Raw genomic sequence first — 24,647 nt, 5'->3', positions numbered from 1 at the left:
ACAAAATATGATCCTCAAATAATAACGTTCAAACAGTACCTAAATAAAAAAAAATGATAGGTTAAGTTATATCACTTAGGATCGTAAAAAAATTAAATAATCGTAAAAAAAGGATAGGTTAAGTTGTATCACGTAACATCATGATATACCTACCAAGTACGAGTGGGGGAAAAATGAGTATAGTGAAAATTTGTACTAAAACATCGCTAAACGCTAAAACATCGACAAAAAATTGTCAAAATATGTCAAAAAGTGATATTCAATTGGTAAAAAAAGACCATACCTACTAAGTACTACTTTGAAACGCCCCAATAGCACTACTTGCGAAATAATATTTATTTTTAGGTAGTTGTGACTTGTTATTGTATATTAAAGAAATATATTAGTGATAAAATGACGGAAGTAGAGGAACATATCCAATGAAACACTCATGCCTTATGGATACTTTTATTTCTTGCCGAACAAGGTTCCAAGTTCGAGTTCCGACCAAAATGGATTCATTGTGTATGTTCATTCATGTCTTTAATGTAATCATAAATTGTCGTCATGAATAATTTAGCTTCAGAGGAAGAAAACTGAGGTAATTACTAATAAAAACAATAACAAAACAAATTTGATCTTAAAGCCCTGGCTGGCTTTGCGCTACATATTCCATCACGGGGATCATAGGCGTGCGCCCATGGGGTCAGGGGGAGGGCAAATGCACCCCTAATCATGGACGTCTGCAGATTTTTTCCGCGAAGAGACAAGCAAGGTATTTTTCCATGGGACATATTACCCCGATAATAGTGTTGCATTATCGCATTCCTGCATCCTCATTATAATAATTAATGTAAATTATTATGACTGAAATCAAATTATACATGTGAAAACGTACTTTTTTGTTGACATTCGTTTTCTAAGGGGAAGATGTGGCAATCCTTGCCTCCCTTTCAGACATCTATGCCCCTATATTATTATATTTTCACCTAGAAATTTCGGATAGATGAATCCTATCGCCGTTATTAAACTATATTATACTCTTAAAGAAAATTAAGTATTTTCAAGCCGATGAAAGTTCAAGGCAAGGCAACTACGGGGGAAGGGGGTGCAGTGGCGAAACCACAGCCCCACACAACCTTGAACGGAAATCAATTTTAGGGGGCAAACATGGAAGTAAAGGAAAGCAAGAGTAGCAGGACAAAAGGATACTCAAGATGGATTTTGTTTTCACGCCTTCTTGCATTATTTCTTCCAGACTGCCAAGAGCGCCTGCGGGGGGGGGGGGGGCAGAGCTGCAATTGCCCCCTTGATTTCAAATTTTATACAAATATAAATACCTTTTGTAGAATGTTCTTGCTCGCTTCGCTCGCAATGTCTGCTTTTCTTGCAGTCTAGTCAAGTTCAGAGCCGTAGCTAGGGGTCGGCGGGAGTTAACCCTGGACGCCAAACTATGTAAATGAAAAAAATTGTAAAAGAGAATAATATGGCGCTCCATGAATTTTTTTCCCATATTAAATCGACATTGTTTTCATTTTGCAAAAATTTGGATCTGAAAATTTATTGGTCGCTTTGCTCGCAATTTGTTTTCTGTAATGCATTTTATATTACCGAGGAGAGAAGTACTGCTGCTAAAAGGTTTTCTCTTAAGTGCATGAACAATTGTTTGGAGGAAAAGGAACGCGCAGATTTGAGGGACAATTTATATGATTTTTACTGTTGGTATATATATATGTATGTGTGTGTGTGTGTGTGTGTGTGTGTGTGTGTGTGGTATATATATATATATATATATATATATATATATATATATGTATGTATGTATTTATATGTGTGTGTGGGGCGGGGGGAGGGGTGTATATATAAACACACCCATCAATGCAATAAAATTTAAACAAGTGAGATGAAATTACGTTATTCTTTTCCGGCCTGAAATATAATCAAGGCTATCCCCCTCTAATCAGAGGGTCTGCGCACGCCTATGACGGGGACTGACACTTTACGTAGGTGTAGACACGCTTCGTACAATTTGATGATATCGCGATTACGTAATGGATGTGCAGTCACTTAACTGAACCCCCCAAAATTCACATTTTATTACTAAATTGTAAATTAGCATAATATCACATAGTTTACCTATTCATAATATGCGCCGCTTTGGTGCACTTTGTGGATTGTGCATTACCCAACATCAGGTTAATCGTGGCAGGCAAAGTGGAGGGAAAATGACAATGAAGCACAACGAGGGGGCCCTTGGTTCCCGATTAATGAAACTTTGTCTACATGCAACTGAGTCGCTGCGTGAAATCGCTGAAAATGTCATTTATTAATTTCTTAATTTTGCTTATTTTTATTGCTTTTCTAGCACTTGGCGTCAACAAAGGCGATGAGGATGATTAATGAAGTTATGAAATGAATGATAGGACATGATGATCCATGTCTTACACAAAATTCTAAGTTGGGACTAATGAATATCGATTCGTCTTATCATTTGTCAAGTAGTTGTTTTTAACTCCAATCTTTTTCAAGGACTTCTGGGTTAACAGCATGTGTGTTGCGCGATGATGATTCGACGAAAACCACCATTTCAGTGAACTTTCTTGACAATGACTCTAATATCAGTAAAGAGAACATTTTCTTACGAATAGCTGTTGTTAAGAAACCAATTCCTGAAACTTTTTCTGGTTGTCTCACGGTACCCAGCTGCTGTTTGTTATGGCTGGGCCTGGGGGTATGACTCACGCTGCTGTCAATACTCAATCATTCCCGAGAATCCAGGTCCGCCAGGCAAACCCAAGCGACAATTTTGTTATTTGGGTTGCATAGACAACAGGCTTTAAGATGTTACGATATCGTAGGTCTCGTGGCCCAAGAACTATTTTCCATGACTGTACGTCACAAATACGATTAGCCGAAAATGAAAATCCTTATTATTACAAGTGTATTAAATGTTTGACTTTGGGGGGGGGGGGGGATGAATCCTTCGAATCTCATATATGAATATCCATACCAGAGTTCATTAAAAAGCTTGTTCGGTAGGCAATGAATACCATATTTTTTCGAGCCAATTTGTAGTCCATACATTTCTTTTTAATTTTTAATAAAAGCACAAAGCAGTCATTCTCCTACAACGTTCTTCAAATTGCTCCTCCATCTTGCTCAGATTACCTGCTCTGCACAATGTCTTATGGAAACAAAAGTCTATCGACAAGTACGGTAACAAGTATCGTGAGAAGCGAAACCTAGCAAATGGATACAGTCCAGCGCCAACTAGGGCATTCCTACTGGAAATCCAGTTCCGTGAGATTCGTGCTTAAGGCCCCACACATTCTCGATCTCGGCCAGTTTGAACGTGATGTGATGAGCACCATGCCTTCAACCCCAGGGGTGCTCCAGGTACACATTCATTTGATGCCGGGTGAGCCCCAGAGCCGCTTCATGCGGGAAATCGAACCCGAGTCTCCCGCATGGCAGTCAGACGCTCTACCGACTAGACCACAGCGGGGCCACATTCTCAACAATAGTTTAAAAATTGTTAGAGAGTACATTTCCGATAATTCGAGGTGCAGGGAACCAACACTAACCTCGAATTGCAAAAAGCTCCGACTATACGGAATAACATAGGGAAAATCGGAAGAGGCGAAACAAAAAAAATGACAAAACAATACAGTATGTGAAACATGGGATATACAGTCAGAGGCCAGCATAATGTGCATTTTACCTACCCACTGCCCGCTTGCCGCGAGGACAGGTATACCTGCTCGCCTGCCCACGGCAACGAGTCGACTTGCGTCTTTACCCGGGTTCTTCGTCTTCCAGGCGCTCTGCGCTTACAAGGTAACTGGGCATTCAACAAGACCCGGGCGCCTGCAAAACCTGCTGGAAGGAAACAGCCCTCCGGCAGCGTGTCGCTCCAGGTGTTTCATCACCACGTGGACAGCTTCAGCCAGTGTTGCCTACTTACGTAGGTCGTAAATCCTACGAGGTCCTAGGAGGAGCTCTCTCCTCCAAGGAGAATTTATATACTTAGCGATTTCAGTTCAGCGTAAGCAGTTTTTATCTTATTGCCAGGAAATGCACGCAGTATTACAGCTTCATTTATTTAAATGAATGATCGAGCAAACAAAAATCTCCTCACTGAAAACTAATTGCTTTTCATTGCATGGTGCCTTAACCAGGCACGCAGTGGCGCAACCAGAGGGGGTAGGGTGCATTGCTCACAAGCTTGGACGGAAATTAAGTCTAGCGGAAGGGTCAGGGTGGGGGTCAAACATTAAAGTACAAGAAAAAACAGACTAGCAGAATTTAAGAGTAGCAGGGCTAAAGGGTACTCAAGATGGAATTAATTTTCATATTTTTCTTGCATTTTCCTTCCAGACGGCCAAGGGCACCTGCAGAGGGGGAATGGCGGGGTAATTGCAACCCCTTGATTTCAAATTTTATGAAAGTAGAAATATATTATAAAATATTATCCAGTCTCATCAAGTTCAATGCCGTAGCAAAGGGGTAGCGGGAGTCGGCCCTGAGCGCCGAACGATCTAAGTGAGAAAAGTTTTAAAACAGAGAATGCTATGGCTGCCCGTGATATTATTTGCTATTAATGTTGGTTTGTTACGAGTTGGATGAATTGTTTATGTAATACGTCGCTCCATGTGAAAAGAAAATATTGTAGATGGAAATTTTACATGCCATATGTCTGTACATTCGGAATGCATTTATCATGCACTTTCTTTCTTTCAAAAACAGTTTGTGTGCTTGTTTTCCATTATTAGCTAATGTGAAATTGACGTGTTGAAAAAAAATATTTCTAATCCTCTGTTTCAACACAAATGCGCGTGAGAACCGACTTCTACCCCCTTTTTGCGTGATTTATGAGGATTATAATGCCTTTCATGCTACTTTATTACTATTATTGTGATTGTTCTTGTTGGCACGTTTATCCAAGTACTTGGCCCTACCCCCCAAACGAGGGTAACGGCAATGGCCCTGGCTGGCTACGGCCCTGGTGTTCGCAGTAGAACAGTGTGTTGTTCGACTCGCGACCTCAGCGTCGAACGTGACATGTTTCAGTCCTGTCCTATATCACTATATATACGTATATTGGTTGTTTACGACATATACTTATGGATCCTGTGCCACGGAAAACCTATTTCAATGTGTGTGTGTGGGGGGGGGGGGGGGTAGCAACATTCGTAAATCTCATTTCATTGGTGATGTGGCTTACGAAGCTTCGAGTTCCCTTTTTTAAGTAGTGAAAATCTATTGCAGTTGGCAACACTGCAGAACGGTGTGGGCCAGGTGCAGTTTCTACTCGAAGCAACTACGTCATGCAGAGGGAGGGGTCTGCAGTTGATGGAAAGAACGAACTACTAGGTATCGTAAGACTGCGGGTACCCGGCGGGTCTACAATGCCTGCCAGGAACGATCTGTGCAGGTGGGCATACAAGCTGCTCAAGCGAGGGTGTTGCGCAGGTTGCATGGCATTTCAGGAGCGATGTCTCGCGAACGGGTCTGCTCCAGGTCTTGTGCAGGCCTTTATATACAGTATCATTATGAATATTGTACTTACATTGCACAGTATAGTGATGTTAGGAAAAATAGTTAATACTGAACAGATAGTTCAAAGAAATGGCAACGTTCTGTTTCAGGACGTTGATGGTTTCGTTCAATGTCAGAACTATCGAGACGACAACGAAAGCAAACTCGAATGCTCCACAAGGAATTCTAAGCAGGTGGAACTTTATGGATTTGGAACATCAAAGCGACTTTCCGAAAGGGAATAAAGTTTCAGAAATGGCTTCGCTGGTCAAAGGGCACAGGTCCGTCGGGACGACGGAGTTGATGAACTACTCCCGGCAATTAATTTCATTTCAATATTTCTTCCAAAAATGTGTTCCAAAACAAGAAAATGACTAACGCACGTGTTGCAAAATGCAATAATAATTCTTGAAAAATATTAAAAAATCAGTAGCGATAAAACAAGCGTTGAAAATATATTTGTGCGAAAAAATTAGTGAATCAGTCAGTGGTGTGCCCAAGGTTTTCAAAAGGGAGGGGTTTACGTACACTTTTTTAGTTGTCAGCCCTCATTTTGCCACTTTTTCCTGCCTTTGAGTGTATGACCTCCACTTACCCGCGTTGGGAAGGCCACTGTGAATCAGTATCAATATTTTGCTATTACTGTTGATAATATAGTTTGTTAATACTTAGTGCCGAGGAAATCAATGGTCAAATACAGCACCACGTCAACTACGTATTTCTGCAATGAGTTCACAACACATCATCGTTTAAATTATATCTATTAGACGAGAATAATAAAACGTGAATTTATCTCTTCTAAGATTGAAGGAGAGTTTACTTGAAATATATACGAATTTCTCTTTGACACCTGACACCCCGAAAGCAAAAAGTTTAATTTGGACAGCAGCAACACCAGCCTTTAATTCGGCTGCATCTCTTGACCATCCTTACAGATCCCCCCCCCCCCCCCATCTTGGCCCTGTCCTTTCGACGGTCACAGTCGTAAGTTGTAGAAAATGTGTGAATTGTTAACAGGTCATATTTCTTTATCAATATTAATCTTCTTTGTTTCAATTATTGTTTTAAGTCTAATTTATGCACAGAAAGACTAATGGGGACTGGACCTACAGTTTAAAGTGGGATCCGAACTACTGTGCCATGTAGCTAAACCGGGTATCGAATCCGGAACCCCTTGATTACAAAGCGACGACGTTCCACTACGCCATCGGGAAGGCCCCTCATCAACATTCATCTGTTTGTAACATTATAGATATGTTAAAAAAATGGAAGTGTAGACATCTTGGTCCAGAAGGTAAGTTGTGCATTAAAGTCGTTGTTACTGGGAATCCTCCCTGTACCGAAAGGAACCGACACTCGTGATAAATTGCCTTCTGTCCTTTCACACGGCAGTGAATTTCTTTGGTATTGGGCGAGACGTTAAAAGTTTGTAAACAGACAAATGACAATTAGCTGAATTAAGACTCCTTTAATTTTGTCTTAAAATCGTAATCATTTCTTAATGTTGGACTCGTTAGTAGCGCTTCACCAGAGCTCGAATTAACGAGGGCAAGGGGGGAGAGTTCCCCTGACAAAAGAAGGACCGTTAATCATCATGAAATCTTAATTGGATATTGTCCGGTCTAGTTTACCATTAACCTCTCATTTTCATCATCAACTTTCGAGAGATCACCTCTTCCCTTCCGTTCGGGCGATAAGAAGAATTGTTGCTGAAACTGAAATGACCAGCCGCCTCGCCACCGAAAATTCCTGGTTCGATTCCCAGACTGAGCTGGCTGTTCCTGTGCGTTGAGAGGTCGAGTCAGCAGACACATTCCAGGTTCGAGTCTTGGGTACGAGTGCTTCTGTGTTTTTTTCTTTTTTGTCTTAATTGCCCTTGTGCTCAGATAGACTGGATCTACAGTTCAAAGTGGTATCCGTGCATTACACAGTGCAATGTGACTTCACTGAGGATTGAACCTACGATCCCTTGATTACAAGGCGACCATTGCGCCATCTGGGAGACCCGTTGGCCTTTCTTGGTGTGCCTCCCTTCATCAGTTTCACGTAATACTCACGATCAGCAACAAGAGGCAGAAATGTGACGCAAACTAAGAATACAGAAAATAGCAAATAAAATAATATCTTATTTTTCGCCCCTCTCAGAAATCCGATACCCTTCACGGCATGAAATCTGAAGCAGAAACGCCTTTTTCACAGTTTCAAACCTCCAAGTAGTCTACCCTATTTAAAATTCACCCATTGTAAACGATGTAAGACTATAGGGAAGCATCAACTACTCGTTTGATAATTTCCCGTAAGTACCGCCACCCCTGTTTACATTTCTACCTCAAGACTACAGCGCCTTGAATAACGTAGTGTGGAAAAGACCCAAGAAACTGGTTCCCCAGACGGATGAGATGTTTCTGGCGATAATATTCTCCCCCGTTCTCAACGTTATGTTCCCGATCACGCGACCGTAACAAGCTCACTGGAGGAATGGCCAAATTCATAAATAAATATACACGAAACTAAAGTGTAAGGTATAAGCATCATAGCAGAAGATACCGCTAATAAGTAAGGTTAACCAGAGGGTATACGACATACTACCCTCGACAAACAGCCGTGGCAACGAGCAAAATTAATTTATTATTTTCAAAGTGGTCAAAGATTAAATAGTTCCTTGATTTATCTACGTTGATCATAAATAACGAAGAATGTCAATTTCGGACAATATGCAATAAGATTTTCGCTGATTAGATTCGCATTCATATAAATTTCCAAGAAATATCGCAATGTCAACAAAGAATCGTAATATAAAGTTATGTAACATTGGATTAACTACATTAATATAATATATATATATATATCAATTACACGATACACAATTCATACCTTCTACGATATAATGATACGAAGACGCACCTAGCCTAGTGGCCGCCCGGGAAGGAAGAACTTGCAACGTGGACAGGAAGTCAGGTGATAATGACGTCATACACACTGAAAGAGTTGAATACAAATTGATGCCACTTCAGGTCGATCTTGTAATACGCGTACATCAACGAAATCGTCAGACTGCTCTTCATAGTTGCTAATCTTAGCGATAAATCTCTAAATCTGGTGGATTCTAATGTTTTTTTGTCACTAATTTGGATTTTCGTAAAGTATTTTTTCAAACGTAACTCCGTTGCAGTTATCATTGCTTTAAGAAGATATTTTAAAGTTCTATTATTCCGAGTTATCTATATTTGGTAGAACATGTTGCATTCAAAATTTGCAAACAAGTTGTTCCTTTTTTTACTGATGTGAGACTATCTAAAATTGTAATTATTTTTTATTCATTATAATAAACGTCGTATATGTAAATATAGGAACACAGAGGTTGTAAAACTGAAAGAAAATTCTTATACATGAAAACATTACTTCATGCAAACATTGCACGTACCCAACATAGATATCCATGAAGATTCAAAATATATTTATATATTTTTAGCAAACTCACTAATGTAATTTTACATCAGTATTAACATGAATGTTCTTCGTAACCATGAAAATAGAAGTTATACTCAGAATAGTGATGGGCACCATCGACTAAATAGTTAATATCGAAAGAAAAATTGAAATTACTCATGTAGAAATGTAACGCAATCCAGATAAAAAAGTAACTTTATTACCACAGATGCAGCATAATTTATTGGTTGGAATCATCTTATTATTCTTAGCTTCGAGTATGATTTTTTCCTTCTCAAGTCCACTTTATGCACAGATTCGATAATCGGGACTGAACTTACAGTTTAGTTTAGTGCCTTCCCCGGGCATCGAATCCGCTATCCCTTGATTAAAAGGTAAGGACGTTACCACTACGCCATCGGGGAGGCCACAATGAATCTTAGCTTTCGATAACTGTAACTCACAAACGAAGGGGGCCAAGGTTTTGTCACGGTGGAGGCACACAGTGCTTCGGAATTCTTTAGAAACTGTAGATCTAGCTCCCATTAGCATATCTGTGCATAACGTAGACTTAAAGCAAAGCTCAGCGACTGCCCTTGAGGCGGTGCATAGCCAGGATGTAATAATCTCTTTGGAAGCTTGCAAGGCCTGCAAATGCACGTGGGCTTTCGATTATGGGTCTCACTTAACGCACGTAAGTCAAACACCTTCCCGGTCAACCGGCGTATTACGACTTCCGGCGTCAGGTTAAATGCTTTCGTTGTTAGGCTAATCGGTTGGGCACCTTACTGCCGAGTGGGAGACCCGGGTTCGATTCCCGGGGTGTGATCTAAGGTCGGAATTTTTTCGGCCTTGTCCATGCATTACGCGGCTCCGGGGCTCACCCAGCTTCAAATCAATGGGTTTCTGGGGGCAACCCCGAGGGGTAAAGACGACCGGAGAATGGTGCTGATCACATCACCTCCAAAATGTCCTAGATCGAGAATATGTTGGGCCCTACCCCCACGTCCCCTAACGTGCCTTCGTGGTTCGGTGTCTTACGTTGTTCGGATAAATGTAGCGTATTTATGCTAAGAGATTGAAACGTAACAAGCCTAACCAAAACACGAAAGCATTCCGCACTTGCGTCAGGAGACGAAACACTGCGCTTAACCGGGAAGGTGCTTGACTTACGTGCGATGAGTCATACCCTTCGAGACGAAGCTTGGCGCAGCGAAACCCAGGAAACGGTTGTTACTCGCTGGGCGAGGGAAGGAGGAGTAGTTGGGTCGGTGACCAGGCGGACATAGTAAGAGAGTCTGCCTACGTGCGGCTATTCCGTAGCTCTTCCTTTCTGCGCGCACGTTCCCCTCTCCATAGTCACGCACGCGTCTATGTCCGGTCTTGTTCAAATGTTAGCGACAACCACATGGAGCTTACTTTGTACGATTCTCTTTGCAGTCACGTTCACAGTTGTTTTTGTGTACGTTTTAATACTAACCAAAATATTTTAATCTTCGTTGTATATTATATTTGTTACTAGAAAAAAATCTACGTTATGTATTTTTAAATTTCCCCGCCTTTGTAGATTCATATTTAAACACGTGAGGTTTGGGTCACTCCGGTGGCGCACTGGTAGTATCGTCGCCTTGTAATCGCGGGGTCCCGGGTTCGATACCCGGTGGAGGAACATAGTGGTTCCGATCCCACTTTAAACTGTAGGTTTAGTCCCGATTAGCCTTACTGTGAATAAAGTGGACTTAAAACACCAACTCAATCAATCAATCCAACTACTTGTACCTCCACCGGGTATCGAACCTGGGACCCCGTGATTACAAGGCGACGACGTTACCAGTGCGCCATCAAAAGGCACAACAGTGGAAAAGGAAGTTTATGACTGACCCAAAGATGTTCATTTATTTCATTTATTATTTATTGTTTAATTTTGTGTTTAATATGCATTATGATATTTATGTTGTTATCAATTACTATTTTGTTATGGTCCAAAACGTTGTTGAATTAATATGATGTATAATTAATTATAATCACATTCTTCATAATGTAAAATTACGATGGATACATTTCTATATATATTTTTACCATAGCAACGAAAAAAAAAGTAAGTGAAAAAATATATGGAAATTTTAATTAGTGACGTCCGAGTTTCACTGAAGTTATCAAAATCTTAATTGCTATTTCGTAAAGTGAATACTATGATGTTTCGTTCAAGTTCAAGTAAAAGGCTTGCTTCAAGTTACAATTTATCAATAATAAAGTATCCAGGAACAAATAACATAACTAACGGTATAGACTTAGTCTTGAAGGAAGTGCCAGCTCGGCATCTTTGACACAACACCAGAGGAAGCCGACCGGACCCGTATCTGTTGTCGAGCCACCACCTGTTTTTCGCCAAAGCGCTGCTGTCACTTTTGCCTGCAGTGTTTAGACATCCATTCGTTCACTGCGACGTTATACTCCCAAGGTCTATATATTTCATAAAAAAATAGCACCACACAATAACACAACCTAGCAAAGATAAAGAACCGCAACCTTGCGTTCAGAAATCTCTAAAGAAACCGAATTAGCAACATCTCATTTAGTCCACGTGGAGCTATTGGTGAGAAAAGTTTCAGGGGACGATTTATTGAACTCCACGTGGACCTGACATGTGGTTGTTAGGGGGAAAAGTTATCTTTCGGGGCTTTCTTTGATGTAAAGTGGTCATCCAAACAGGACGACTACTTTTTATAACTATAACTTTTACATTTCAAAAATAACAAATTACACATTTCAAAAAGGGGTAACCAACCAAGTTTTTTTCAACAAAATAGCTATCATTCAGCCAGTGTTTAAAAGTATCTTTACTAACTAGAAATTAGCAGCTCCCACTTTGCCATTGAAATTTGAAACAAAAGAAATCGCTACAAAATCTGGATTTATTTTTCAATTTTATGTTAGAATAACTCCTCCTCTTTCTCCTTTATCCATTACAGCCTCGACCAACAGTTCCTGCCGACCTACAGTGTTAGATAAACCACATTTAAATTATTCAACTGTGTTCTTTTTTGTGAGAATAAGAAAGGGAATGGGGGGGAAAAGGTGTCGTTCAAATTCCAAATAGCTTGAATCTACTACGTATGCGATCCCGTTATCATCAAACGTCTCTAGTATTGTGATATTTTTCACATTTCATTCTTCCCTTTTCGACTAAAATTTCCCTGCTCCAAGGGAAATTTCCCTTTAGATGGCAATAGCGTTCTGAAAGTAAGATCCTCAGATTGGACAGAGTGCTCCTGACGCAATGTTCATGCTCCTCGAGTGAGAGGAAGTCGAGTGCAATTAGGATGCCCTCAGAGGCATGGAAAGGCAGCTTTTGTGTCGGGAGGTCGACATAGGAACCGCGTTTGGGAGAGGGACAAAGGGTCCTTATCCATGCAAAATCAACGACAGTGTTGCCACACGAAGGAAAATCTCCCATCGCCTTTAGGCGAAAACAAAAAAATTGAAGATTTCGGACCCTATATTACATTCTGTTGTGATTGAGCATGATATTACGTATAATCACGAGGAAGAAGAATAACTAAGTTCAATAGTCTGTTGTTATCAGATAGAGTTAATTTAGATTCCTCGGGCGCCATGTTGTATATATGTTGACTACATATGCATAATGTCAAGCTCAATCACAACGCATTCTTTCGTCGAGTCATTTATTCCGCCAATGTAGGCTATAATTAAGTTTTCAATTTGGGATGGGAACAAGCAGTACCTTTCCGCCGCCAGCTAGGTTATAAAAGGTTTAACTGTTGCCATGAGAATTTTCATATTTCCTACATATTTCTCAAGGTGTTTCAACTAATATCATTAAGCTTATTTTTCCCAATTTACGGCTCATTTTCACTCATTCAATCAATCCATGTATTTTGTACACTGTCTTAAAATGAGTCAATAGCCGGACCGTGGCGAAGTGGTTCGCACATCGCGCTACGCATTCGATTCCCGGCCTGGGCATGGATGTTTGCGAGTGTCCACTCATCAATTCTATCACATCTTCACAAATTAGCAAATAAAGCAAAGCAATCAAAATCAATCAATAAAATCAAGAATACTTTGGTGGGTAGGCCATGTGGCACGAATGGGAGAGGAAAGAAGAGTTTACAGGAGACTTGTATGATGGAAGGATAACGTTAAGATGGACCTAAAGGGAATCGGTAAGGATGGAAAAGATTGGGTTGATCTTACCCAGGATAGGGACAGATGGAAGGCTTGTGTTGCTGCAGCCATAAACCTTCGGGTTTAAGAAGGCTAGAGAGTAGTTAGATACAATAACAATGTTAATAAATGCATCTGCTAATAATAATCCGTTAGCGATTCAATTTATCTGAGATGAAGGGAAACTTTGCACGGTAAAGGGAAATTCTGTGCCTAAAGAAACGGAAATGATGCTTACTGCCAAAGAGAGAGGGCAAAAATATGTCGCAGAAATGGACGCTACGGGAACAATGCCAAATAAAAACGGAAGTTGGTTTAGTCACCACTTAACGCTCTACTTCGCCCGGATTCACGTCACAACTTTCGCGTCCTTCATTTTCCCCAGCAAAATTAGTACTACCACCGAGTGAACGTAGTTGTTAGCGTTAGTGGGGTGTTTGACGAGAATTCTATTTCCGGAATGGGTAAGTTTATGCGAGAATTTGTATTTTTCTTATCCTGTGTCGCTCTCTGTTACGTTTGACTAATCGCGACATTGATGACGAGTGATGATCGCGGGCCCAACTGGCGGCTTACCGACTTTTCGCTACATAGCTCCATCTGTCCACGAATCGTCTTTCGGGGATGTGTCGCTCGATGAGTGTCATCAACTCGGTAGCGAAGTAAAATATGTGGGGGATAATATCGCTCTTCCGTTACAACGTTGCAAAGCGTACGTCTGATTTTGTCAGTTGTTTTTATTATCTTGCTGTTTGGGTGTCTTGTGAACTATTTTCCGTGCTTTGTGTACTATTGTACAACTTTTATCCAGTAACGGAGCTGATCAACTCTCTCTCTCTCTCTCTCTCTCTCTCTCTCTCTCTCTCTCTCTCTCTCTCGTTTTACAGTACATTTGACATTCGTTTCGTCCCGCCAGAAACTTTCGGTGCCTTGTGACCCGAAAATGTCCGATGTCAGTCGAAGAGAATTCAATTGATCGCTGATCCGTTGTTTCCCAGCCGCCAGCTGGAAATGCGAGCAGTATAGTAGATGAAATGAAACTTCGGTGGCGAGTTCGAATGTTCCAAGCACCTAACGTGCTCAACGATTTTAGGTGGGACGACGTCAATTCACCCAATGCCCCGGATGTCGTTTCTGAATAAGCTTTCGCCAGCAAAGCTCCCATCTTTCAGCACTGAAAAAGGAATTCGGAGGGGTAACTATCGCATACAACATTTGAGTGACAGAGTATTTCTCACTCGTATTCAAGAATTTAATATCTCCTTTCGTGCACGTAGCTGTTGGAAAATTACTTCCATTAAAACTTCATCTCATCTGCCGTTGCACGGCGAATACGTCTAGCTCCATTGTTGAGAAATATTTCTTTGCGAGCGAAATTCTAATCCATTTTAATCTACCCCTCTAGAACGAACACTAAGTTCCAACTTTTGATGATTTTTTTTTAAATTCCTCGCTTTGTATTTTTTCATGTGCAGCCTTCAGTTCAAACAGACTCTTTGAAAATGGGATATTTTCCCTTAATACCAAACGTACACGGAAGATAAAGACACGAGTGATAATAGGCGATATTTCCGATTCAAGTAAACTGAATAAAGGGTTAACATGTGGAAATAATGCGGAATGCTCTCACTTCAAGTCATTCGTGTGCGCTCAGCGTGAGCTTTTTCGTCCGAGGAACTGATAAATTTTTTACCACCGCGAACTGGAATCCCGATCACGCGTAGCACAAATAGACGTGATCTTTCATCTCTATGACCCCGATCGTTTGAAGGTAAATTCCACGCTTTTTCTGCATTTAGATATGAACTTGTAATTTGGTTATAAATCCTGAACATGGGAATCTACTAATTCTTTGTCTGACGTAAAAGCGTTGAAAAACCAAGTCTTCCGTGTGTCCATGGGCAGAATCAATCAACTCTCTTGACCATCCTTATGTCGTTTTCCTTCGCTTGCATCTTAAGCTTAACGCCCACTGAGATGCCGGAAACGCGCCACCTCCAAACCTCCAAGTGGAAAATTCAATTTGTCTTTCCGACATAGTCCGCCTATGTAACGCGCCGCCACGCTCTGAACCACGCCGCGGCTCGGAACATTTTCCATGCTCGAGAGAGTATTCGGAAACGAGGCCAACGGAAACTTTTCACCCTAGAAACCTGCAGGATTTTGGCACGAAAATTCCGCGCGTTTAACTGTAGTAGGCGTTGTACACCTTTTGATTTCAATAGAAGCAGACAACAGAGGTTCTGTTTCAGCATTTCCCCGCGTCTGATTGGGCGACATGCTTCAATGTTGCCATTCCATCTTCCTCTTCGCCCTCTCATCATGTTTGTCATTGGGCGCCTCCAGGATCGCTCAACATGGTAGTAAATGTTGACCTGCTACGTCACACAGTTTTATGGCCTTTCCTGGATGCAGAGTTGAGAAGTAGCGACGTTCCAGCCGAAAACAATTGAAAATCGCATTGCCTTGTGGCGTCTGCAGCGAAAATGGCAGGGCGTGTTGGGCTGTTGAATACGGTGTCACTATTAATGGATTATGAATCGATGTGATGACATGTATGGATGCTATTTCAAATTAAAGTATGTGGTTAATCTCGAAGTAAAACATGAGTAGATCTAGATCTGTGTCTACTGTCTATAGAGATACAATTGAGGGAAATGTTATATTCCTATTTTGAGAGCTTTGGTTACAACAAATTCTCTGTGGTTACAATTTTATTTCTCCAAAATAATACGTAATAACCATGGAGGAGTGACATTGAGTGTAGAAAGGTTGTGGCCAGTTTTATTTAAGGATATATGTGTTTAAATTAAAGATTATTTTCGTATAGGAGTGCAAGTTTGACACAACACTCTACTTCTTGTGTGTTTGTTTGATTTGGTGTTTTAAGTCCACTTTATGCACAGTAAGGCTAATTGGGACTGGACCTACAGTTTAAAGTGGAATCCGAACCACCATGTGCCTACACCCGGTATCGAACCCGAAACGATTTTTTTGTGTGTGTGACCTTATTGGTTGTAAACCTTTGTTAAAACACTTATAACATACGCATACCCTACACTATAAGTGAAAGAAAGATAAATTTCGAGAATGTGCTTTGAAATGGGATCATTATTCCTCAATAGTGCCATGTCATTGTTAATAGGTCGGCACCCGTGGTGGAGTGGTTCCCGACCTGGAAATGAATGCTTGTGAGTGTCCTTTCATCAATTTCATCATATCATTACTCATTCCCATTTTCGCAAATTTGTCAAAAGTGGCACGAAAATGAAGTAAAATAAAACAAATCAATCAATCAAACATTGTTAATAGGACAATAATAAATACGATTTATGAACAATAGTTTCATTTGAATTTTGTTTTTTATCGTCGCTTTTCTGCCACTTTTGGTTAATCGCGAAGATGAGGATGATTGATGATATGATGAAAGGACACTAACAGAGAACGCCCAGGCTGGGATTCAAACCCGTGACCCTTGCGTCGTAGCCACGGAGGTTAGCTTACGAACAGAAATGTTAAACAGTGAGTAATAAGTTGCAAAATGTGTGCAAGATTGTATAACGGTGTTCTCACGTTGTTTTCACGTAATAATGTTTGATATAGTTTAAATTATCAATTGCTGATTGTGCTTTCGTAGCTGCGAAAAAATGTAACTTAAAGCAATATAAATAAACACGTACGAATTGGCGTCTATACATGAATATACCACATTTTTTAGTTGTCTTTATGATTAACTCTGCATGATCATCGTTTAAGTTATTGTAATCCTCCTTCCAATGGATTTTCAAATATCATACGGTGCATTTCTTGATATCACGCTCCCTTGAAAAATATGTATTTCACCCAGGAAATGGCCTCGATACTTGATGCCAATTTTTCTTCCAAAAAGAAGCTGGACACGTACTTGAAGAAGGGACATTCACAAATAATATCCAGGAGTGGTTTACACATTGCGCTACGACGTCGGGTCCCCAGTTCGAATCCCGGCCTGGGCATGCTGTTCCTTGTGAGTGTTCCTTCACCATATCATCACTCATCCTCATCTTCGCGATTAGCCAAAAGTGGCAAAAATGAAAAGTAAAATAAATTAAATCAATCAAATAACATCCATGCCTATACCGGAACTTGAACCCGAAACTTACGTAGCAAGATAAAAAGTGCTCTCCACCTCAAGCTGAACACATGTTTGCAAGAGCACGCTCATCCGTATTAGCCAAAAAAAAATAATGTTGTGAACAGTATTTGGGTTCATTACTTTTTTTAACTGCGTTATTTTGTTGGTATTTTTAAATATACTTCAGTTGAAGCCAGTGCATAATTATCCGTTGACAGATCAATCATTCTCCGAGAATATAGTGGCGAAAAAGTTATTACTATTTAAGGCTATTGGATGCGCGACCTAAAGGTGCGCTTGGGCTACATAATCAAACTTGCAAATACTTTTTACTCCACGCATCTTTTAGTTCCGCCGCGCCATGTTGCAACTAACAGAAGACAACAGACTTGCAGACGACAGCACGACAGTTGACCGCAGGCAGCGAGAGAATTTTATGTTGAGTGAAGCCGCGGTCGCTCCTTCTCAACAACCAGGTAGCAAGCGCCTCCAGGGTTCTTGCTACTCAACAATGTTGGGTTGCTGAGTGGTCCTGGAGGCGCCCAATGAGGATCCCGTAATCCACGCCTGCCAACAAAGTGTTCTTGAGTTAATTATTCTAGCAACATCGGGGGATGAATATGGAAGGGGCTCATTATTACGCAAATCTTCTCACCGTTCCAGTTGTTTAATCTCTTTTAGGTCAAAATATCTTTCTTACGATTTTATTTTCAAAACCAGTTATGTTCTTGAGTTAGAGCTTCAGTTTTCAGTTTTTGCATTAAGCACACTTTATGAACAGATAGGTTAAAGCACAGATTAATAGGGTCTGGACCTACCTATTGAAGTGGGATCGGAACCTGTTAGAAGCTTCCCTGGCGTCGGCCAAAAGGTCCATCCGAGCCTTAAGTCATTTCTCTGCCTCCTCGGGACGAAACTCGAACCCGGAATCACGGTGACAAGAACGTGCGTGGACCGTTCGACGCGCTCCACCGACGAAGAGAGTCTACGACATCGAAAGGGTACGATTTGTGTCCTCCTACGCACAAGCTGCCGGTACGTAGGTCCCTCTCGTCTGCCGATATTTTATTCGTTCCCTCCTGAATCCGCGACGTGTGCGGAAAAGATAAGCACGGATAAAGGTACCGGGCGACGGTCTTCGTGCCAGAAATTAATTCTGCACGATCGCGTCACACGCATCGCAACCTCGGTTGTTTTTCACTACGCTGTCCTAGACACCGAACAAAGGAAGGATTAAATTTAAATTTGAACCGCTTCGATGCGACGATTTTCATTTCCACAAAAAAAAGCATGTCAACTACACGCTGCGTTTTAATGAGAATTTTTAAGCTTTACTTTCTACCCATATAATCAAAACTATGCATGTACGAGCAATTTTCCATCGCTAACCTTTATCCACGCCTTTTACACGTAATTCGTTATTGGGCCAAAGACTTTGTAAAAGTGAAAACCCTATACTCGTGGCACGTATAACAATGACATTTAATATTATACTAACTGACTTTTTGAGTGGTTTGAAAATTTTCGTAGTATTTTCTGACTTGTCCATGACTTCCGTAGTCGGGCCAATTTTCCTTACTTGTCAATGACTTCCGTAGTCAGGCTAATTTGCCTGACTTGTCAATGACTTCCTTCGTGGTGCGCACCAATTTTCGTGATTTCTTCATGACTTACTTCGTCGTTGTTCAATCTTCCTGACTTGTCTATCACTTTCTTGCTCGTGAGTTAATTTTCCTGACTTTTCCATGGCTTCCCTCGTAAATTTTCCTGATTTTAAAAAGTCGACTTTCTTGACTTTTCCACGTTTTCCAGATCGGCGAGAACTGTAAGAATGGTAGTGAGAGAAACATTAAGTATCAATCGCCCTAACACATGCGACTATCTACTATATTACTACTGAACATTTTGACCGAAGTTTGTTCATTTTCATGAAAAGCTTTAAAATGTTTAATTTTCAATATTTCAACATTTTGAACCTTCAAAAAATTCTAATGTTAGTTCAGAGATATATTCATATAATACCCCCATACTCACGTACTAACGATGTACATGTAATTTTCACTCACTAATGACAAGTCTTTGTCGCAAGATACCCGGCGTGTTTCGGGATCTACCAATGTTTCAGAAGTCTTCCACCTCGAAGAAACCGTGTAATGTACGTATCTCGCGCATTTGATCTCCGAGGCTTCTTAGAATTGCCTAGTTGCCACGATTTCCTCAAAACGATATGGTTTCGTTTTCTTTGTGAAAAACAATATCGGGTTGTCGTGGCACTTGGTAAAGCGTTTTTGTTCGAACAATCGCTTCCTAACACACACCAGCAGGCTTCGTCAAACGCAGAAACAGCTCAAATCGTCGCAGAGAAACGCTTGTATTTTTCTAATTTAGGTCGATTTCCTGGTCGATTGGGCGTCTGAAAGCCACGCGGAAGATCCGGGGTCGATTCCCGGGATGGGTGATGTAATGTTGGAAACTTTTCGGCCTTGTCCCCGCATAAAGCGGCTCTGGAGCTCACCCGGCCTCAAATGAATGGATATCTGGGGGCAACCGTTGGGCGTAAAGGCGGCCGGAGCGTGATGAAGATTACCTTCAAAACGGTCTAAGAATGTGTGGGGCCCCTACCCCCACATCCCCCTCTATATGCCCCACGACATGGTGCAAAGTGCACGGGGAACTTTACCTTACCGTTTATGGCGGTCGTCTACGTCTTTTGGTTAAACGTGGCGATGAGGATTAACGATCTGGCGACACTTGGAAAGGTACACGCACAAAGGCACATCCATGCCCAGGACTTCAACCGGAAACCTTCGGAGGCAAGGTCGTGAGTGGATCAGTCAATGCAACTCGAATAGGCAAGTTGCCACATGTGCCTTATTTTACTACAAAATGAAGGTCTCCGCAGTAGAATTTTAATTTTAAGAAGCACTAGCTTCAGAACTCAAGGGTTCCTATGATTGGCATCTGTACGTCAGAGGATTTGAGTGTAAAATTTATAAATAAATTTCAATTGCGTCACCACTTAAAAACCGGTTACTCATTCGTGAAGAATCATATTGCAAAACTGTAAAGTACGTGATTCGAAGGAAAGTCTGATAATGGTTACCATTTTCTTCACCAATAGCGCACATAGAATTAATTAGATTTTGCAAATATTTCATAAAATAATATACGCAGCATATCACATACAGCTATGTACGTCATTTGACACGTGTAGCGCAGTTTACGATATGTTTGATTCCTCCTTACGTACATGGTAGAGAAACTGGTTTAAAGAGCATCTTAAATTCTTTTATTTCGAATACTTAAAAATACAACATTAAGCGTAGTAATTTCTACCATATTTTTCTGATTGCAGGTTACCATACATGAGGGTGGTCCACTAAGAAGCGAGCACGATGGAGATCAACTCGACGCAGATCCACATCCGGCACCACGGCGGCACGAAGCAGCGGCTGTGGGAATCGCATAGGTTCCACCTGGTGCACGAGGACGGAGCGCCGTCTCGGCCGCCTTTCGTCGACTCATCCTACGCCATGAAGTACGCGCCTTCCGTCGACTCATCCTACGCCATGACGTACATTTCTGGCGACAGGGACATCTTCTCGGAGGCGGACAACGCAAGTGACCTTTACGCGAACGCCTCGACGGGCGACGCAGACTACGCGAACGCGACGGCCAGCTCCAACTCCACGGGCGGGAGCTTGGAAGAGTGCGACTTCGCCTGCGTGCTGAACAGGCTGTGCGTGCCCCCGATGCTGTTCTTCTGCCTGGTGACCATGGTGGTGAACGTGGTGGTGGTGTGCTCCGTCGTGTGGATCCGGAGGCCGCTCTCCCCGACGCTGCGGTTCAGCGTCAGCCTGGCGGGGGCGGACGCCTACGCGTCCCTGGTGCTGGGGATCGGCCTCCTCGTGAACAGCTACCTCCCGTCCTACGGCTTCCGGGCGCCCGCCTGCCTGGCGCTCAGCCTCGAGGCACTCCGCCTGGGGGGAGTGGTCGTCACCGTGCTGCACCTGCTGGCGCTCGCCATCAACCACTACATCGGAATCGTGAGGCCGCTCCACTACACCTACACCATCACCCCCAGGGCCACCAACGGCTGCATCCTGGTGCTGTGGCTGAGCCCCATCATTTTCTTCTTCATCTACTTCAGCTCGATAGAAGGGCAGGGTTTCCAGTCCGCAGGCTGTTCGAACTGCGTCTTCTTCATTTTCAGGAAGTTCCGCAGCCTGATTTGCAGCTTCTTCTTCACGCCGATGATAGCCATGTTCTTGATCTACGCGCACATCTTCTTCATCATCAGGCGCCACCAGGCCAACCGGCAGCGGTACCAGGGCGGGCAGGACTCCTCGCGCAACGTGAAGGCCATCATCACCACGCTGCTCATCCTCGGCACCTGCCTCGTGGGCTGGATGCCCGCCGTCCTCATGTTCCGCCTCTTCTGCGAGGACTGCATCTACCCTTTCCCCCCGCGCGGCGACGTCGTCATGTCCTACGCCTACATCACCAGCAACATCCTCATCATCATGAAGTCCATGGTGGACCCCATCATCTACGCCGCGCGGATGAAGGACATCAAGACGGCGCTGCGGAGGATGGGCGCCACGTGCTGCGGGGCCTGCGTGTCGCCGCTCGAGTCCCAGTTCGGCACCAGCAGCGAGTACTCGCAGCACCGGTTCTCGCTGCACCACACGCGCATCAACAGAGGCACCATCCTGTACCGGGTGCGGTCCTTCCAGTCGACGCCCGACGGCAGCCTCAGGCGCAACGGCACCAACGGCCACCTGCCGGCAAAGAACCAGATGCTCTACAGGCACAACACGATGGTGGCCAACAAGACTCGCACGGACACGTTCATGTAGAACTGGGTGCTGCCTCGTGACGTCGCGGCCGCATGAACTGGCGGTGCGCCGCATGATCGAAATGACATTACAGCAGCACGCAGGACCAAATGAACTTAACCAAAAAAAAAAACAAAAAAAAAACTTTTTATTACTTTTACACGATGCACTCAACTCTGTCAATCAACCGTGTCACGCACGAAATGAAATTACCTAGAATCGGTTCAGGATCAGGGAATATTAAAAATGATAAATTATTCGCAATGGAGATAGACCTCGTGTCAGTAACTGATTTTGCATTCCTTCATTACGTGGCTTTAAATTGCTGTTATTACCTCGTCATGCTCTCGTGGGTGCCTGATGCACACGCTGGAGAACATACACACAAACGCACGCACGCACGTGAATTAAATTCTCAATTGATGTATTTGCAATGTGCAATAACGTTGAAAAAGAACAATTGTGGAACATATACATTCACAATATAACACAATTTATCACTGAGAGATATGTGAAACGTAAAGTACGTTATTACATTATCGGCTTTATATATAGCTTCACTGGCTGGATGTGCGAGTGGTAACTACCCCTCCTCAAAGCTATGACAAAATTAAAGAAACAATTTAAAAATATTAAAACTGATGTATTTTTAGTAAGTTATAACTCAGAATTAAAATGTTTAATTTGTGAAAAATTGTATTTTTATCGATCAATTTACGTTGACAGAATCTCTCCCGTCCCACAAATCTTCTGAAATTCCGCCTGTGCCCCGCTTATACTGAAGCTTCCTTGCCTTGCTACCCAATGGAATAATCATTGAACGTTCAGTAAATGTCCTATACCTATTTATTAAATTCATGTATGACAGACAATGACGCATGTCCCAACACAAAACTTGACACAAGCTCTCACATAAAGTGCGGGGGAAAACTATAACAGTGTTAACAGTGTCCATGACTATACACAGTGCGCAAAGTTTCATTAGAACGTGTTTAATTCTACATCCGGCATGTCTTTCCATGTGGACACGAAGACTACCGTAGGTAGTACGTGGTAAAAACAATATTACACTACCCAGCCCTGGATTCATGTAGGCTTATCTCGAATAGTAAAGTCCGCTTCTGTACCAGAAGGCCTCGGAGCAACAAATTGACAAGTCACACCCTGTCAAGTTTTAAGTATAGCGATTTTTCTACTTTTGAAAAAAAAAATAGAATTATTAGGCTTTGTTATTACATAAGTATATGTTTCTGCCATAAGGAAGGACGTCGAAAAATCTTCATCGTTGGATTTCTCGTGAAATTCTAGCCTGATTTGATATATTTCATCACCCCCATTCCCGTCCGCTTGGAACACACCACTATGGTTCCGCCTAGGCCCGACCTGTTTCTATCATGATCAATTGTACCCAGCTTAACTCTTTTACATTATATAGGGGTGTTAAGGGACTTCTGTCACCCTGTATAATGAAACAAGTGAAAAGCCGCCGATATCGTCGACTAGCTTCCTCCGTTACAGTCCAGCAAAGATATTCTTCGCTCTTCGCGAGTGTCCATAAATTTCATACCATCATCAGCAAGCGGATTTTTAGATAAAAACGTGTTTCTTTGTAGCCTCTGCACGAGTGTCAACCATACGGCTCCGAAGTCTCATTTCACATAAAAATTAATAAAACATTAAAATGCTGACCAAGGCAAAATTTATAGCATAAAGAAAATCCTGTTAGAGGGTGGAAACGTTACGTTTTCAGTGTATATATTTTATACTATAAATTTTGCCTTGGTCAGCATTTTAATGTTTTAACAACATGGAAACAAGGCTTAACGGTGTTAAAAATTAATAATTTTACCATTAGCGCACAAAACACATATTTCTAGGGAAAGAACATAATATGCACATATTTTAGATACTCCAGACAAAATAAAGTTCTCAAATTCACTATGGAAATGCTTATTTTGGTGTTAATGCATATATATGTCAAATATGAGGTCTATTAGTAAATTACTATGAATTTCGGAACCCGGCCACTCGTGCCCTGTACGGGAGAGCTACTCAAGTGTGGAAGCTTTCTTCGGTGTCCAGGGTGTCTACCAATTCCAAAATTCATAACCTTTTCTTTCCCTTTCCATTTTTTCCTTCTCGCCTCTTACTTAGGTACAGTTGGCAATTAAGAAAATATTTATTTCTTATTCAGTCAAAAATCCCTACAACAAGCTGATTAAGATGAAAACTGAAGTTGTACTTAATAAGAGATCTAGGTTTGCTTTAATTATTAATGAATGGAAAAGTTAATGCTTCAGACTTCATCCTGGATGGGGAATGGCTACAAAATTTAATATTTTTTCAAAACTTCATGCATACAAGAATGTAATTCTTAAGAAACAAAATGAACAAATCTTAACCTCAACTCAATACAATTTTACATTTCCAAATACAGTATTCAATTTTATCAAATCCCAGTACAGGCGTATAACAATGTAAATTCAGTATACTGTAAAAATTAGCAGTTGCCAGTTGAAAAGGCGGCCAGTGTCGCAATGGATCACCCATCCTCGCCATCC

The 24,647-nt window shown here is 41.8% G+C and overlaps 2 protein-coding genes across 4 annotated transcripts in view; one reads left to right on the top strand and one right to left on the bottom strand.

Moving 5' to 3' along the window:
• Positions 1-23,195, top strand: part of LOC145987598 (melanocortin receptor 5-like) — a 192,985-nt gene extending 169,790 nt beyond the window's left edge. The window contains exons 1-2 of one of the 2 annotated variants that reach the window (XM_083121959.1): positions 13,555-13,598; positions 20,604-23,195. In XM_083121959.1, coding sequence (XP_082978085.1) covers positions 20,644-22,107 — 1,464 coding nt within the window. In that variant the 5' untranslated portion in view covers positions 13,555-13,598; positions 20,604-20,643 and the 3' untranslated portion in view covers positions 22,108-23,195. Of the gene's footprint in view, positions 1-13,554; positions 13,599-20,603 lie in introns of those variants that run through there. The other variant, XM_083121958.1, reaches the window with a different exon arrangement.
• Positions 1-24,647, bottom strand: part of LOC145987597 (glycosyltransferase 25 family member) — a 575,666-nt gene that overhangs the window by 385,142 nt on the left and 165,877 nt on the right. The window lies entirely within an intron of this gene.

Source organism: Lepisma saccharinum, chromosome 5 (assembly GCF_977018435.1).
Source record: "Lepisma saccharinum chromosome 5, izLepSacc3.1, whole genome shotgun sequence".
Lineage (NCBI taxonomy): Eukaryota > Metazoa > Arthropoda > Insecta > Zygentoma > Lepismatidae > Lepisma > Lepisma saccharinum.
This window is presented reverse-complemented; position numbering and strand designations above follow the sequence as displayed.